The sequence below is a fragment of the Bombus fervidus genome, chromosome 8, assembly GCF_041682495.2.
Source record: "Bombus fervidus isolate BK054 chromosome 8, iyBomFerv1, whole genome shotgun sequence".
Taxonomy (NCBI): Eukaryota; Metazoa; Arthropoda; class Insecta; order Hymenoptera; family Apidae; genus Bombus; species Bombus fervidus.
In genome coordinates, this window is record NC_091524.1 from 9,013,033 (window position 1) to 9,030,564 (window position 17,532).

At 29.4% G+C, this 17,532-nt stretch overlaps 2 protein-coding genes across 12 annotated transcripts in view; one reads left to right on the plus strand and one right to left on the minus strand.

The window, feature by feature from the left end:
- Scrib (scribble planar cell polarity protein) overlaps positions 1–16,070 on the plus strand; it is a 53,102-nt gene extending 37,032 nt beyond the window's left edge. Inside the window, exons 15-36 of one of the 10 annotated variants that reach the window (XR_011800498.1) lie at positions 117–281; positions 375–550; positions 607–741; positions 832–987; positions 1,075–1,155; positions 1,237–2,037; positions 2,894–3,001; positions 3,070–3,249; positions 3,682–3,711; positions 4,050–4,208; positions 4,281–4,661; positions 4,757–4,912; positions 8,335–8,778; positions 9,065–9,176; positions 9,256–9,312; positions 9,385–9,502; positions 10,922–11,027; positions 11,194–11,307; positions 11,400–11,537; positions 11,754–11,954; positions 12,554–12,646; positions 12,932–13,072. Coding sequence is in view for 7 of the 10 variants with exons in the window: in XM_072009108.1 (XP_071865209.1) it covers positions 117–281; positions 375–550; positions 607–741; positions 832–987; positions 1,075–1,155; positions 1,237–2,037; positions 2,894–3,001; positions 3,070–3,249; positions 3,682–3,711; positions 4,050–4,208; positions 4,281–4,661; positions 4,757–4,912; positions 8,335–8,778; positions 9,065–9,176; positions 9,256–9,312; positions 9,385–9,502; positions 10,922–11,027; positions 11,194–11,307; positions 11,400–11,537; positions 11,754–11,954; positions 12,932–13,201 (4,088 nt within the window). In the remaining 3 variants the exon portion in view is untranslated. Of the gene's footprint in view, positions 1–116; positions 282–374; positions 551–606; positions 742–831; positions 988–1,074; positions 1,156–1,236; positions 2,038–2,893; positions 3,002–3,069; positions 3,250–3,681; positions 3,712–4,049; positions 4,209–4,280; positions 4,662–4,756; positions 4,913–8,334; positions 8,779–9,064; positions 9,177–9,255; positions 9,313–9,384; positions 9,503–10,898; positions 11,028–11,193; positions 11,308–11,399; positions 11,538–11,753; positions 11,955–12,553; positions 12,700–12,931 lie in introns of those variants that run through there. The other 9 variants (XR_011800499.1, XR_011800500.1, XM_072009108.1 and 6 more) reach the window with 9 other exon arrangements.
- Positions 16,068–17,404, minus strand: Dnali1 (Putative inner dynein arm light chain, axonemal Dnali1). Of its 2 annotated transcripts, none has more exons than XM_072009260.1 (6): positions 17,233–17,404; positions 16,974–17,129; positions 16,808–16,909; positions 16,553–16,681; positions 16,278–16,475; positions 16,068–16,199 (listed from the first exon to the last, which is right to left on the minus strand). In XM_072009260.1, exons 1-6 carry the CDS (start codon positions 17,323–17,325, stop codon positions 16,164–16,166), a joined length of 714 nt encoding a protein of 237 aa, XP_071865361.1. In that variant the 5' UTR covers positions 17,326–17,404; the 3' UTR covers positions 16,068–16,163. The 2 variants fall into 2 exon arrangements, with proteins under 2 accessions (XP_071865361.1, XP_071865360.1); XM_072009259.1 differs by having other exon boundaries at positions 16,553–16,698; positions 16,777–16,909.
- Between the last annotated feature and the right edge of the window lie 128 nt (positions 17,405–17,532).

Genomic DNA, 17,532 nt, shown 5'->3' on the forward strand with positions numbered 1-17,532 from the left:
TAAAAATGCCAAAGAAATATAGATGTTTTGTAAGAAAAAAAAGAAAGGGTAAAAGTTAGTAAAACGTAATCCGATTACATAATTAAGTAGTAACGCCAATGAAATTTATTGTGTAGGTGCGATTTCTGATGCTGAGCCGACGATAGAAGTGCGAGAGGAACAATACGAAATTCATATCGAAAGAACGACAGGTGGTCTTGGATTATCAATAGCTGGTGGAATTGGTTCAACCCCTTTTAAGGGTGATGATGAAGGCATTTTTATTTCCAGAGTCACAGAAGGTAAACATGGAGATAAAAAACCTATTTGTTTTCAGTCGTAGAATATGTCAATTATGAAGTTTCATGATATGGTCATTATATTTTCCTTTATAGGTGGACCTGCAGACTTAGCAGGTTTAAAAGTGGAGGATAAAGTATTGTCTGTAAATGGTGTTTCAGTAGTAAACGTAGGTCATTATGATGCTGTGGAAGTTTTGAAAGCTTGTGGACGTGTCCTTGTATTAGTGGTTCAAAGAGAAGTTACGAGGATAGTGCCACCATATGAACAGGTACTATTTTATAAAACGCAAATCATTTATGCTGTTATTAACATTATATTTAACAGGTATCGTCGAGAAAAGACTCAGCGTGCTCTAGTTTAAGTACCAGTAGAGCTCCAAGTGCGACGTCTCATGTTTCATCTACAGGTTTACCGCATAATTTAGAAAATGGTGATGCTTTACCTCATGATGCTATTAAGGTATATATTTTTTAGATTTAATAGATGCAACATATATAATTTGAACTAAAGTGCAAAATTTAAAGATCAACAAATTTCTATTTCAATAAGTCTAAGAAAATCCCTGAACCTATATCATCAACAAAGGCGGGCAATGAACCAATGGTATCTGTTCTGGTTCACACGACATTAATACGGGACCAAAATGGGCTTGGATTTAGTATTGCCGGTGGAGAGGGTTCTCCACCATTCAAAGACAATAGCGATGTAAGAGTTTTAATTTATGAAAATATTTTATGTTTATTTCTTTCGTTAATTATGCTTAGCAACTTTTTTTAAATATATAATGTTTAGGCGATATATATTTCAAGAATAACCGATGGTGGTGTGGCACAAAAAGATGGCAAATTATTAGTTGGAGACAAAGTAATATCTGTGAGTGTAATATTATTACACAAAATATTATTTAATACAATTATAATTGTTTATCTTTCACATAATGGAATTATTTTATAGATTAATGGAGTTGAAATGAGAGGAGCCAAACATGAGCAAGCAGTTGCTTTATTAACAGGTTTGGAAAGATTCGTTCGATTAGTGGTCGAACGTGAAATTCCACTTTCGCAAGCAAATGCAGCCACAGTTGTAACACCTTCAGAAAAGTCACCACGAGTGATCGGTGCACCTAGACCATATACAGGATTATATAACGCCAATAGTTATATAGCAAATAGACCGGGTTACACCGGTTATCGACGTTCTATCGATGCTGATAGGACTCTATCGCCAAGTCCTACTTCGAAAACGCCTCCGCCTATGAAAATTGAAACTACTGAGCTACCGAAAATGAATGGTGTTACAGAATCAGGAAATATTAAGAACGTTTCTTCGATATCACCAAGTCCAACAAATAGCCAACCACATCCACAACCTGCCCCCAGGCATAGCATTTCGCAACCTACAATTACACCCACGACAACTACAAGCTCAACGCCCACATCTTCTACAGAACCTAGGTCAACCTCACCCCAGGAAGACATACAGGTACCGAAGCCTATCACCAACGAAGAATTTCAAGCCATGATACCTGCTCATTTCCTTCGTCCCCCTACTTCCTCACCATCACCAGATTCCCATCAAGGCCCTATCGTGACAGTGACAATAAAGCAGCCTGATAATCTACCTGGAGACGTCAATTTTCCTCCGGCTCCTACCACACTTGGTAAAGTTACTGAGACCATCACAAAGAGCACTCTCACCGAGACCGTCGTAACTAGGGTGACTGAAAATCAATTGGTACCACCAGTAATTATTGAGGTATGTGCTTGGTAGCTAGATGCATGGATTATGTTGCACATACATTTCGAAAAAAGTTATAAAAATTGCTGAAAATATATTGTTTATCTTTTCAATTAACATGAACCATGACGAAAAGGAAGTTTAGAAGATTTATTTTATAATTTTTAAATATTACAATTATAATTATTTTTTCTTCGGTACTGGAATAGTTTGCACTTTTTAAATATTTTAGGTAAAAATTAAGTATTTAGTATTTGTAATGTATTAACTTATTTCCATGCTAGGATGATAATCGCAGTCCTACTAAATGTAAACATATTCCAATGCAATCAATTAATTAACTTCGTAATAATTACAATTTGAAAAATGGTGGTCAAGTGGTTTTCTTCCTCTCATGCATGTTAAGAAATAAATTATAACATCATTCGTTATTTAAAAACGGGCAATTTAAACATTGTTACGGACATTATTTATGCATATGTACGTTTTATTTCTATGACAAGTTATATTTCATTGCATGTCTATGTATTTGAAATTGATCGTTATTGGTTTGATTCAGTAAATATAATTTCTCTGTGTGTGCATTATCAAACCATACATTAAAGTATTTGGTAGGAATTGGTTGTATGAAATGTTATATTATTTTATACCTCGGGTGCTTATTCTCTGGCATGGAAATAGGTAAGTAGTATAAGCTAAACATATATTCTTTCATCAAATACCAAATTATATGCATCCTCCACTATTATGAAATTCCATCTTTCATTCTTTAACATCCAGGGCATTATATTTTTAAAATAATTAACATGTGTAATTTAAACAAAATAAAGATTCTATATATTCGATGTTTTAATGATTAAATATTAATTTTTAGGATGTAATTCTTGTAAAAGAAGGATCCCTAGGATTCAGTATTATTGGCGGTACAGATCATTCGTGTACTCCATTTGGTGCAAAAGAGCCTGGAATTTTTATATCTCATGTAAGTTTTCTGATATCTTTCTTAATATTCAGAATTTGTATAATATACATTTGTTGTGCTAATATTAGGTTGTGCCTGGTGGTATAGCTGCAAAATCTGGTAAATTGAGAATGGGTGATAGGATACTAAAGGTAAATGGTACTGATGTAACAAAAGCTACTCATCAAGAGGCTGTGATGGAACTTTTGCGACCAGGCGATCAAATAGTGCTTACTGTCCAACATGATCCACTACCAGAAAATTATCAGGTAAGCTATTTATAATTTAATTACTATCTGCTTGCTAGTTATTGCACATATATAGAGGGTTTGCTTCTTAATTACAAAATAGCTTTTTCAATAAAACACGCTTATGAAAATGTAACTATAAATCACAAATTCACAATTAATGTTATCACGCTTAATTCTCAGAACTTACAATACTTTAATATTGAAGTTTGGGATCAACACTAGTCAAAATTCGTAAACGCGCATACATTTAGAATACTTAAATATATACATGAAATAGTATCGCCAGTTAAATAAATAATAGAATAGAATCAGTTCATTCATTAATACTTAATGCATTATGTTCATCAGTGAAATGCTTATCATTTGCAAACAATGGCACTCAAGTGCTTAACTTATAACTGTTTTGTTGTGGCATTTCCTAATGCTGTTATTTATAATTTGTCCTACAAGCTGGTCGAAATAGAGTACATCCCTGTGACAGTAAGTACTCAATTAATTTGACCTGTTATTTTTTTATTTTTTGATACCACGCTTCGCCCTCTGTTAAGGCTGCAAGTAAGCTCAGCACTAAATCACGAGCAATTGCTTTTCTGCCTAGGCTGAGATTATATAGAATTTAAAACTTTTTTTACTTGCTTTATATGCTTTATGGTAAATTAAAAGAATTATGTGATACAACAACCATACATCATGTATTCATAATTTTTATATAAGTATATTACATTGAAAATAAAACTAGGAAATATTTTGTAAAAAGTAAGCAAAGCAATATGTAAAAGATGGTAAAAGTATATTTAAAAATAATGTGGTATTTTTAGGAATTAGTTATTACAAAAGAACCAGGCGAAAAATTGGGCATGCACATTAAAGGAGGACTTCGAGGACAAAAAGGAAATCCCCTTGATCATACAGATGAAGGGGTGTTTATATCCAAAATCAATTCAGGTGGTGCAGCTAAAAGAGATGGAAGACTGAAGGTAAAATTTAATGCTCATTATAAGAATAGAAGTTTTATGTAATAATTTTTTATACTATGTTTTTAATATTAGGTTGGAATGAGACTACTAGAAGTCAATGGGACGTCGCTGTTAGGTGCGACTCATCAAGAAGCAGTAAATATATTACGGTGTTCAGGAAACACAATTACGTTAGTAGTTTGTAAAGGATATGATAAAAGTGAAATTGAACCAGTATTACCATTATCCGATGGTAGAGATTCTAAAGAATCTAGGACATCCAAGGAATTGAAGGATCCTGCAGCAGAGGGTACTAAATCATTATCGCAAAGTATATCTAGTTTGGATCGCGATGATGAAGAAGCAGCAACTCTCAGACAAGAGCAAGAAATGAAAGCTGAACTTGTAGCATGGGAACAAGAAGAAAGAGAACGTGCTTTGCTTGAACATAGAGAAAAATCTACCCCTGAAAAAGTAAGACCCAGTATTAAAGAAATTAAACAATATAAGCAATTTTTATTAATCAATGTGATATTAACTTTAAAGTTAAATATTTTCAAATTGAACAGGTATTAGATGTAGTAAGAGCAGCCGAATCATTAGTAAGCAAATCAAGTAGTCCGGTTGATATGGTTGTACCACCAAAGTCACCTGGTGGTACAAAAGATCTCAAAACAACCACTATTGTGATGAGCAAACACACTTTAGCACCTCAAAATACAAATGTAAGTATCTTTCATGATATTAAAATAATAAAAATTTTAAGTTGAAATATTACTATATCTGCATGTTTCTATAAATATAAATTAACTTGCAAGCAGTAGTTTGCTTTTATTGGTATATAACAATAATAATAGCTTATAGTATTTGAATATTTAAGAATTCTTTTGTGAAATTATATTATTTAATTTTTTTATTCAACCTGACAATCATTTTAAATATTCAATGCATATTTATAAATAATGGTGGTTCTTGCATAAATGGATGCTTAACTTTCATAGCTATTACCTCTTTATTTATTTATATTCTTCTTTTATAAATAATTAAAAAATTGCTACCTTTGATTTTACGTTTCGTTTACACAAGATGCATGACTTTAATAACTCACGTTTTTATTGAGCACTATTTATTTATTTGCTCATATTATATGTACGTATACGTACATATGTTCACGGGTGCATATACTATACATGTGATTTATTAACAAAAATATTCTACATTTTATTAATGGCACTGGAACAAAAGGAGAGACGTTTGAAAATTTCAATTTACAAATTAAAAAATATTAGAGAGGAGTTAAAAAAATAAATAACTTTTGATCAAGAAATATTATTATGGTACAATGTGGTGTTAAAGAAAAAACGTTGCTCTTCCCCTTGTGTACATTCTTATATGGTAGCATAAGCATGGACGTTCGTTTTTACATAAACATACTTTATTTCTTCTTATTAAATACTATAGACCTATATGTTTATTTCTGCACACCTTGTGAAAAGAATAAGAAGCCATAATCTAAATAACAAATTACTAATTTTTATTTATCTGTAAAGAGGAAACAATATTAACTTTTTAATTTTTGTTGCCCTTCGAATGATTATACATTTTACATAAGTTTATATAAATTTCTCAATTTGATATCAAATAGTTTTATTATTTGTCAGTACTCATACACTCATCATAAGTCTCATTACTTATTTTTAATATATGACGCATGAAATGTACATTTGTCAGTGTTCTTAGCGTCGCATGCTCTCCTGAGCAGCAAAACAAGAGATGTTTCACATGTTTGCAGACAGTGGAAGGTGATAGCGCTACTTTGGCTGCCCTCTAACAGGAGTGAGTCGTTCGACCCTCTACTCATTTTCCCTGTGTCTACGTCCATACCTCTGAATCCGCGGGACTGTGCCATAATAAAATTATTCTAAGGAATTCATGTCGTTAACTCGCATAATCATGGTGTTTATTGCGTTTCATGAGTATCACTATTGTACAATTTAACTATCGTTACTCCGTTTGTTACTGATACTGCCATTATAATATTAAGTGTAATTATTGCGAATATGCTGACTGGCTAGGTTGATTCTCTGTGATTGGTTTCTTGTTTTGGTCCAAGAATGGGGTCAAGATTTTAATCATCACGAAAATGTGATATTGTCTTTAACTACAGACTCTTGTGTACATATTCATCACTCCTTCGTTCATGAATATCGGTTGAAAGATGAACATGAAAAGATACTTCTGTGATAGGTAGACAGATGTCATAGACGACAAGAACTTCCCACGTATTTACCGAATATTTTTTAGCGATATTTGTACATTGATTCTTAAACTTATTTCACAATCTATTTTGAAAGATTGGAAACGTATGTTGGACGACTACTGCAATTCATTAAGCTTAAAGAAATTAGATCAACTTCTGGGTACTGGATCAAGAATTACTGAAAGTAAGAAAAGATATAAGACAGCAAATGATTCCTGTTCCAATATGAGCGGCAAGTAACAAGTGTATTATGTTTCTATAAATTTTTATAATAATATACTTGAAACTTACATCTCACTGAAAACAGGCATTATTGACCTTTACCTTTGTGATACACGACTTGATGACTGAAGAAGTAAGAATCTATATTCTTATCTAAAAAATAATAACTTCCAAATTATTATATTTAGAGTACTTTTGATTTATTATTTTTAATGATCTTATTTGTTTAGTATTCTCTATTTATATAATGTTAAGAAAAAATCAGTAGTTAACTTTATTGATATTTTCACAAATATTTTGGTATACTGTGTAGAAAATATACTAAAACTATCTTTTTTATTTTAAGCTAGAATATTTTACTACTTCCAGAATGTAAGCATTATTATATCGTAGAGGATAGCTTTTATGTTGTAATTCACAATTCATTTCATGTTTCATTCATTTAAAGTTGTATATCATTGAAAACAAAAATAGTAATCAATGCGTGTATCACTAAATAAGGAGTTTACCCAAAAAATATCAAGTTTTAATCATTTATATTAGTATATAATGTACAGTTAAAGTAAAAGAAACAGAAGTGAAATACAATGTCTATTGAGACATAAAATATTATTTGATAAGGTATTTGTGCATCTAACATTTTTTTGTAAGTTATAAATGCCAGCACTCTTGAATGGTTACTTCTACAGTAAACTCATATCATTATTAAAATATAAATCAATGTACTGTATTCTACGAATGTTCTATAAATGTTATATGTTGATATAAATCTAATGGACCAGATGTTTATATATTATTACAAAGTATAAAGATAAGATAGTATTTATCTAATTATAAAAAAAGAATTATATATATATGTTAATGTTGAAGTTCCAGTTGACCGACATAAAGATGAAATACATGCAATGCTTTATTCAAATGTATCAATGCGACAGGTTCTTCTGAAAGTGAATTGCATTTTATCCCATTAGCACTATTAACTACAAGAGAATACATTTTTCATGTTCATATTTAGTAACGCAAAGATCACAGTTCCTGTTATTGAATTATAATTTGGGATAAAAGTTACCTAGTTATGACATTTCAGAATATCTTATGGTGCATTGATATATATGAAAAGGTGATGGATAGAGGGTACAAATATGAGGTAACTTTATAAAGTCGATTTTAATATACTTAAAATCATTGGAAGGGTATACAAATAAAAATTATGCGCAAAGCTGCATTAATTGTTGCAATAATAGTACAATTGATATAATATTGAATGTATAGATGGTAAAAGAAGAAAAATATTGAATGAATAAGTTCAAAACTGATTCCTTTTTAATTCTAATATAGATTTTGTATGAGATGTAGTATTGGAAATAAATCTGTTTTTTGAAGTATAGTTACAAATTTTATAAAAAGTAAGTTTATTAAACTCAAAGGATGCCGAAATAAGAAATGTTTTCTTATTTGATGATTTCTTATATTATGATATAAATATTACACATTTTTATTTATTGTTAATTAATTAGTTGTCAGAAATTATTTTGTTAATCTGTTATATATAGTTGTATATTTACATAGTGCCTAACTAATAATTTCGCATTTTTACTGCATTCTATATTCCAGTAGAAATTTATTTTAACTTTACTAATACAAATCTTCATGTTATTTACTCAGTCACTGAGCAAAGAGAGAGATGGAACATCAGTGGACAATCCATCGCCACAATCTCCGGTCTCTACTTTTACTTCATCAATGAATTTTGATCGCACTACTGCTGTCCAAAGCTTGCCCTCTCCAAAGAAAAAACGTTCCATACCGAAACATAGTATTACATTCGCTGATCTTCCTCCCAGTTCTAGAAAAGAACCAATTAATTATCCAACTTCAACAAATGAATATCCTTCATCTTTGCATGATAATAGATATATTTCTGATCCTCAAATTACTTCTTATAAGAAAGTCTATCAAAATCCTATCCAAACTACTCAGTACTCATCTCGTTCCAAACTTCCTCCTACTCCTTTGACTGCTCCTCCATCCATGGGAGATTATGGCACTTCAGTCCCTTTTGATAAACGACAGAACGCACGCTCTGTTGGTGGGAGTAATCAGGTTGAGGTGGGTTTTAAGAAGCATGTTTAAAAAATCTAGCACTAATGCACTATCTTTCCTTGTTCTTTACCAAGAATGTTGGAGCGTTTAAATCGCAGAATTTTATTGCATAAGAATTATAACACCCGTGTTAACAAAATTATTTAGTATTATTTAAATACAAATCAAATGCATGTAGTAGGTTCAAATGTGCATATTGAAAGTGGAATTGTTATAAAAAAAGATAGATTAAAATTTATATTTTTATAAGAATTATTTTTATCAAATATTAATGTGTTATTTTAAAATACAGCTTTCACCAACACCATCACCAACACCACCTTTAGTGAAGATGTCAGTTAGTGATAAAAAGAAATTGTTTGAAAGTGCCATGGAGGAACATTTGAAACCTTCCCCTAAGCCAGGTAGATATTATTTTATATATTTATATAAACAAATTTTAAATACGATATATTATTTTTATATTCATTATCATTTTTCTAGAAAAAGTATTCAGTTTTCTAAGTCAAGATGAAGTTGAAAAAATGAAACAAGAAGAAGGTACAGTATTCGTTAATTATATTATTAAATTCTTAATTCGTACAATTAACAAATATTATTGTGCATTTTCAGAAAAAAAGATAGCTACTCTAACGCGTGATGAATTAAAATCATGGGCTCAACTCGATGAAAACGAAGGCTTGGAAGATTTAGAGGAAACATTAGAAGATCAGGATAACCAGCGACCTAAGTAAGCTAAGTTGTACTCATTCTACGCATTTGAACGTGTGATTATTAAAACTTTTTTACCTTATTATTTCTTTCTTGTTTCCACTTCTTTGTGTCTGCATATTACAACAAGAAAAATAAAAGAGAATATACTGCTTAATAAAAAATTGCATACTTGATGCATTAATGCTAAAAAATATGATGGCTATAAAATTGATGTTTTGAAATTTTTACAGCTCTAAAAAATAATATCTAATAATCTAATAATATAATAATACAATCTCATTTCAACAAATTTTACTCGGCCATAGAATTTTTTTGCAACAATATAACTTCTTAAACAATGCCCATACAAAATATTGTAGTAATGTATTAAAAAGAACAAGAGAACAGAATTAATTTGCTTTACACAAATGAGTATTATAGCATTTTTTCCATTGTAGTACGTGTTCTGTATATGAAACTATGAAATAATGTAATTATCTTTCAGTTGTAAGATGCTAAACATATCTGTCTATTATACGTGTATTGTACAAGACAGGCAATTATCTTTCAATTGAAAAATGATTGTGTTTATATAATTACCAAATGTTTTACGAGTATTAATTGTTAGTTTAAATAGATATTCTTTATATATTTAGTAAAATTGTATTTTTATAGTAAAATTGTAGTTTAAAAAGTACTCCGACATTTCATACAAAATGACTGGATATCGTGTATATATCAGTATTTTTATATCTGCGATAAATATTATATGTATATATAATTTATATCAGTGCTTTTTGTTGTAGTTGTTACTTCATCATAAAGTGTGCATGCTCATTATAATTATCGTATAAATGACTTTGCTAGGAATTAGCGACTGCTTTTTTTTTATAAAATAACGTGTATTTGTACATAGGCTTATGAAATTCACATTCACATTGTACATTGCAGTTCAGGTTGTGGTTGTGCTTACACAGGCATTTACTGCACATTATAATTACATGTTCCATTCTTCAATAAGATCAAATCATAAGTTTATAAAAATTATGTACATCGGAATATAATTTTCACAAAAACTTCACGCTTTAATACATTTTCTTCACACGCATTGCAAGCGCACTTCAAAGATTCCAAAGAATAATTATTATTTATTTAATGTTAATATTTGTTTTCATTTTCATTTATGTGAATGTCTTATCACCTCTTAAATACGTAATATAAAAATAATTATTCTTCGGAATCTATTAGCACCGATCCAATCACATTATTCATAGATTTATAGTTGATGTGTGGTGTAGTCTAATTTTTTTGTATTGTTATCTCGTTTGTATATAAGTCAATATTTTTTTAGCCTTTGTATTGAACGTTGCTTTTGTACTTCTTCTTTTAATGAATAAACATTAAAACTGTGGCACATGTATATGATTTGTCAGTGTGCATGCTCGTTACCTTGCAGTAGCCGACTGAGTTCGCGAAGTTCGATCCCCCTTCTGCAGAATCTTCCAAGCAGTGTAAGGACAGCAAAAGCAGAACGTCGCTTGAAAGAGAGACTGATACAGGAGGTATTACTTTTTAAATATATTTTTAACCATTCAAATTTCTCATTTATCATAATTAAATATTCCAAATTGTTCTGTATTTTAAATAATTTTGTTGAGACACTAATGTTTAAAATGACTTAATACGGATATAATATTTATGTTTCTTATTCAATTTTTTATTGCATAGGGTATAATTTCTGATGAAGATGAAGAAAGTCATTTGAGTCCTGCTGAACAAAGAGCACTAAGAGCAGAGAAGCGTGCAGCATGGAGACAAGCACGTTTAAAATCTCTGGAACAGGTAATTATTTTATAATGCTCTTTTTCACACCTGAAAAATTCATATATTAAATAGTATTTACATTTATTCGCATATTAAATGGTTATATTCAGGATGCTATTCAAGCACAGATGGTAATTAAGAAAATGAGTGAAATGATGGATACTACAAATAAGGCAGATCCTACGCAGGATTCTACAGATGCTGTTACTGCTGTTATTGCTGTTCCTGAAACAGAAAAGACAGCCGATGTAAGCATTTGTAATGTACCTTTGCTCTAGTCATACCACCAGCAAACTAAAACAATAAACATAATCTAACGATGTGTTTAAAACAGATTAACCAGCATTTTTTTATTGTACTACTAATTACTTCTTTGCTCGCCAGTAGTTCTAACTTAGTGTTCGTACATTTACAATGTTATGTTAACTACAGTGGTACCCCCTTTGTCTGTCTTACTATCATAGTTCACTACGTTACGGCCGTCTAGTGCAGATTTTCCCAAACTTGCTGTACGCAGCAAGGTGGGTCCCCCTAAAGAGATACGCGAATCCGAGAAAGTAGTGGACGAGAAGGTCACTCGACGTACCGAGGAATACGTGGATGAGGTGACGGGTGAACGGCGTGTCCGTACAGTCGAATACGTCGAGAAGCTCATTGAGCGACAGGTATTATAAATTCTAGAGTTTGCACAAAATTTAAGCACCGAATATTATCTGTTCACATCATCGATTCGAGACGTGTTTTAAGTGAAGTTCAATTTTTTAACTGTTGTACTGGAACTTCAATATGGCATTGGCATTTAATTGATAAATGAAAAAGTACCAATATAATATTGTTATAGAAGCTTATACTGTAACTAGTTAAAATTATTGGAAAATTACTATGGTGTGTAATATAATTACAATTCGAAGTTTTAGTACAAGCAATGACATAATAAAAAGAAGTTCAAAAATCAAATTAAAATATGGCAAAATCATGATTTGTTGGGGCACTATATTAATGCTCCAACTAACATAATTAGGAAAAGGTGATATTCACAAAATTTTGAAGGGAAAAGGGAAATAAAGTAGTATTTTTTTTAGAGAGAAAGAGAGAATATGTGTTGCTTGTGTACTGTGTTTTATTTGTGTGTGTGTGCTCATATATTTATAGTTTTAGAATAATCATGTGTGTGTATATGCATGCTGCTTAAAAAAATATTTTGCTTTAATGCACAAAAACCCAATGGAAATACTAGTTCAATGGTTGTATTTGTTGTTCCAAGAATCCAGCACTGACCATGGAAGTGCAACCTGCACCACCTTGAGCAATTGATTTCATTTCTACTGATCACTAACAAACTCTTCTTGTACTATTGGTAATGCTACTATTGATCTTTCTTATCCACTACTTACTTAAGCATGTATAAAGGTATTTTCTTTTCAAATAATATTTTACTATAATTATTTTGGTGGTATTGCTATATATCAAATACTACTACTGTAAAAATGTTATAAGTTTCATTCGATTCTATAATATATTTTTTTTTGTCGTACGTTATATGTCGTACGTTTATCGTAATTAAATTAATAATTACACGTATCAATGCAGAAATTTCTCTGGTCTACTTCAGCATTTGCAATGTATATATTTATGTAATTAGGTTGAAACTCTACGAGAAAAAATTATATCATTGGAACTAAGTAATGCAGAAGATGAAGTAGAAAGTATTATCGGAACAGGAGCAAGCGACGCTGAAAGCGAAAGTGAAGAAATTACTGGACAGCCTTCTAATATGAATACCATGCAAGAAAAAACTGAAACAATTATACCTACAAGTGCCACTGAAGATGCCGCTCCTAAAATAAGTGCAAATACTATTCTTGTTTCAAAGAAAAAGAAACGAAAACGTTCGAAAAAAGGTCGCCATTGACCTCAGATAAAAATGTTGGTGCAAAATGAAGAAAGACATATGAAAGAACGATTGTGAAATATTTTCTTTTTTTTATTATATCATTGTGAAAGTGTGTTCTAATAATGCATACTTTGCATTACATCAATCTACTTTATGCATTTCAGAATTCAAATCTTTACTATATTGGTGCATATAATATTTAAAAGATTCCTCATTGCGCGCTGCTTTTTTTTGAAGCATACACATATATATATAATACATAAAATATAATTTCATATTCACTATTTAACGTAACTGATTAGGTATATTCAGAATTATGTTTATTTCTTTCATAGATCGTGCTATGTTTCTGATATTAACATAGTGAAATAATGCATGTGTGATTAGCATTATCGCGTCATATTTTTATCTGGATTGGTGCAACATAGTAATTGTAACTAGCGCAATCGATTTCCTTATTTCTTTATACATCATAGAATTTGTATTTTATACTTGTTTCATAAGATTTGACTCCTGCGTAATACCGATAAAAAATATTTCGATGGTGAAAAAATTAGAATATAATATCAAAGTAGTATTTTTACAGTCAGTACTATGATCATATATCCTATGAAATATATTTACTGAAATCGGTTTATATGAAAAATTCATGTGATTCAATATTCGTTGTTCTATATAAAATGATACACATTCCTTTTTGCAATTTTTGTTTTGTTTCGTAGTTTAAATAATATATTTTAATATAAGCAATTCCTCAATTTAAATAGGAACACAGGAGCAGTATTTTTGGTCACTGAAACGAACAATATACAAATGAAAAGATTTTAATCAAATCGTAATAAACAATTGGTTTTCAGACATATGTAAAATATGTTATTAGTTAGCTTAAAAATGAAAAATAACGTAAACTACAGCTATTTGTTGTGGTTTGTAAAGTATTTTATTTATTTTCCTTTAGTGATAAGTATATTAATATATATGTTATGTAAAATTGTTTTAATATACTTTAAGATCCATTTTAAAAAGCACATATATTTAATCTCATTGTTAAATATCGACATAGTTTTTGATCATTCATCATTAGGAAGAAATTTATTTAAAATTTATTATCCATCCTAATGTCAAAGTTGCCACTAAAATGTAATGAATACCAAGTATTAAATTTTTTAATTGTTTAAAATATATTATTACTATACATATTCATGATTTCGTTCTTTTAAAAATTTTGTTGTTTTAATTTATTTATACTAACGATAGCTATATTTTATCGTTGACATATTTTATTTCACAATAATTTCATGATTAAACAATGTTCTCGCATATTCAAAAGTACACAAAAACAGTTAGCCAATATGTAACAAATAGATGTAAAAATGGCGAAAATTTGATGCAAGATAAAAGTCTTAACTTTATTAAAAGAATAAAATGTCGACTACAATTGAAGAAACGGAATATATAAAATATATGCTGTTTCTTTATCGCTGACTATAACAGTACCTTCTAATAAATATGTATGTGTGAGATTAAAAAATATAATTTCTATATAAAAACTTTTATGATAATGTTAAATACTTCGTAGGCATATTATCTGGTAATATAAACCAATAATATTTGTAATCTCATATAGTTCAAAATACTTACCTATGTTGAAATTGCAACATACACAGGTAAAAAATTGAAAATCATAATAGTTTTACTATTTGTGTTTTAGATATAACTTTTTGTATTCTTCATATGTTTGCAATAGTAAGATGATTCATCTTAAATATAAAAATATCATTTTATATAGATCATATACATTCTTCAGTGAAACAAACCATATTATTAGTATTAAGATCTTTGCAAATTATACATATAAAATTAATAAATATGTAGCATAAGTAAACATTAATTGAGACAAGTATACTATTAACTGCGGTGTAAAGTGCGATTAAAGGAGCGGGACCAATTTATTAAATTATTCATAAGATTGTAAAAGAAAAAATATATGCAAAATATCTTTTTCCAATATAACTGTTATATATAGTTTAATGCCTATTGTCAGCATTATAATTGGTCTTGGCATAATCTTCTGGAATTGTATGAAAATTATAATGTGCCAACATTAACTCTATATCTTTATAGCAGTTTAAAGCGCAAACACTTTTCAAATAGGATTTGAAACATTTTTATAATATTGCGAGTAGCATAATATATAGAAAACATTGTAATAATTATAGTATTAAATATCGTATAAAATATTTTGGCATAATAATTACTTTTAACAAATTATACAATTTTATTAAAACAGTTCTCTGAAATTAAATTTATAATTAAATTAATTAGAATATGAATTTTTTAAAAATCCCATCATTCTTTAACACTGTAACATGTTGACAAATCATATCATGTTATGAACTTGTATTATTCTTAATTATACATGATAAACTTACAGTTGGAAACTCCTATTTTAGAAGTACTTTACATCGACGTTAAATCCAATAATAGGCATAATTTGTATGTACTTTTGGAATCTTTGTATTTGTCTTTACTTTAATAATTAATTATAAAAAGGAATATTACATTCTGTCACGTATATTTTATATTTTGATAATACAGTATATCTGGTTATATTGAATAATAAACTGAAGCTGCTAATTTATATAAATAATAAAGTTTAAAAAATGTATTTTATACAATATGATAAAAAACATTTCATACAACTATTACCATAATATTTGTGGTACTACTATATGTTGACAAATTAAAAATGTATTTATTTATCTATGTTTTCTATTGAACAACATTTATACGTCTTACAATGTTCAACAAATTTGTAAACGAGATATATGTAAGTGTAAATTAATTCAAGAAATAAGAAAATAAATAAAGTATCTTAACGTTTTTATATTAGCCTTATTACGAAATTAAAATAAATGGAATTGAAAGTATTCATAAAAAATAATGTATCTTTTATCGTGCATTATCATTTATGCTTATTTTATCTCTTTGGCGCAATAATTCCCTCTAACTGTGCCTGAAATAAAAATAATACTAATTAATGAAATTTTTACAGTTGTCTAGGATTCATATAAAAATTGTATATAAATATTACTTTCAGCTGCTGATTTGTCTTTTTCAAAAATTGTATTTCTTCCATGTGCTTTTTTTCTTCAGCTTCCCGTAGTTCAGCCGCCCTTCTTTCAGCCTGTTCAGATTTCTGTTTTAATTCAATAACTGTTTTCTCTAATTCAGCCTTCTGTAATTGTAGCTCATCTGCAGCAGCAATTAAATCTTCTTTTCCTTGTTCAGCCTTTAATAATCATGTTGAAGTTATAACATTTTTTAATGCATATCTTCTTGTGTATTAAAAAAAAAAGCAGTACATACTTGTAAAGCTTTACGCATACCAAAAGCAATACTGCTTTGATACAAAGTTTGATATGCAGCTAATGTCATCTTAAGTTCGTCTCGAATTCTAAGTAAAAGTAATCCACGTTCTGCACAGTTTATTGTCACCTGGCGTATTATTTCATCTATTAAACAGTATTATTAAACAATTATAATTTCAATAATATGATACTTGAAATTAACGTCCAATTAAAGACTTTTACCAAAACATTGCGTATAAAGTTCTCTGCGTACTGGACAAATGCCAGTTTCTCTTGCTTGTCTTTGTTGCAATTTCATGTCTAGATGTTCTTGTAAGTTAATAACATCTAGTCTTGTTGCTGGTATACTTGATATCTAATATGAAACAACATATTAAAAATTGTAGTACATTATTTATCAAAACATAAAAATACCATACTTTTTGAGTCCAAACTTGACCATCCTCTTCCCATTGTTTAGGTGGCAAAATTCTATTGAGAATTTCAGAAGTTTCATGTCTTGTATCAAGCGTAGGAATAGTGGTTTCAACTTTACAGACTGTTACTCCGATTTTGGGTGCTTGTTCTTTAGGTGCCTATTGTAATAAGAAATGTTGGATGATTTGTAATAAATTATAGATATAACTAGTTTGATAATAGTAAGAAAAATGGTATTTGTTTTATTAGTGAAAATTATACCTTTTCTGGACGGACTGTAACTAGGACTGGATTATCGTATTTAACCAAAGTATCCATAGTAGGAATAGTGCGATCTTTTATTGCCGTTGCCATTATATTACTGATTTATCCGGGCTTTATTGGTTAATAATCAATATATTCCAAAGAAAGAAATCGTTTACAGGCATTTATAAATATTTAATTGTTTATTTGCACTATAAAGCGAGTTTGAATCTATGAACATGAATTGTCATAGCAATATTGATGTAACATATGTTACTAAGTAAAATATAGTTAATACAAGAGATTAGGGCAGAGCTT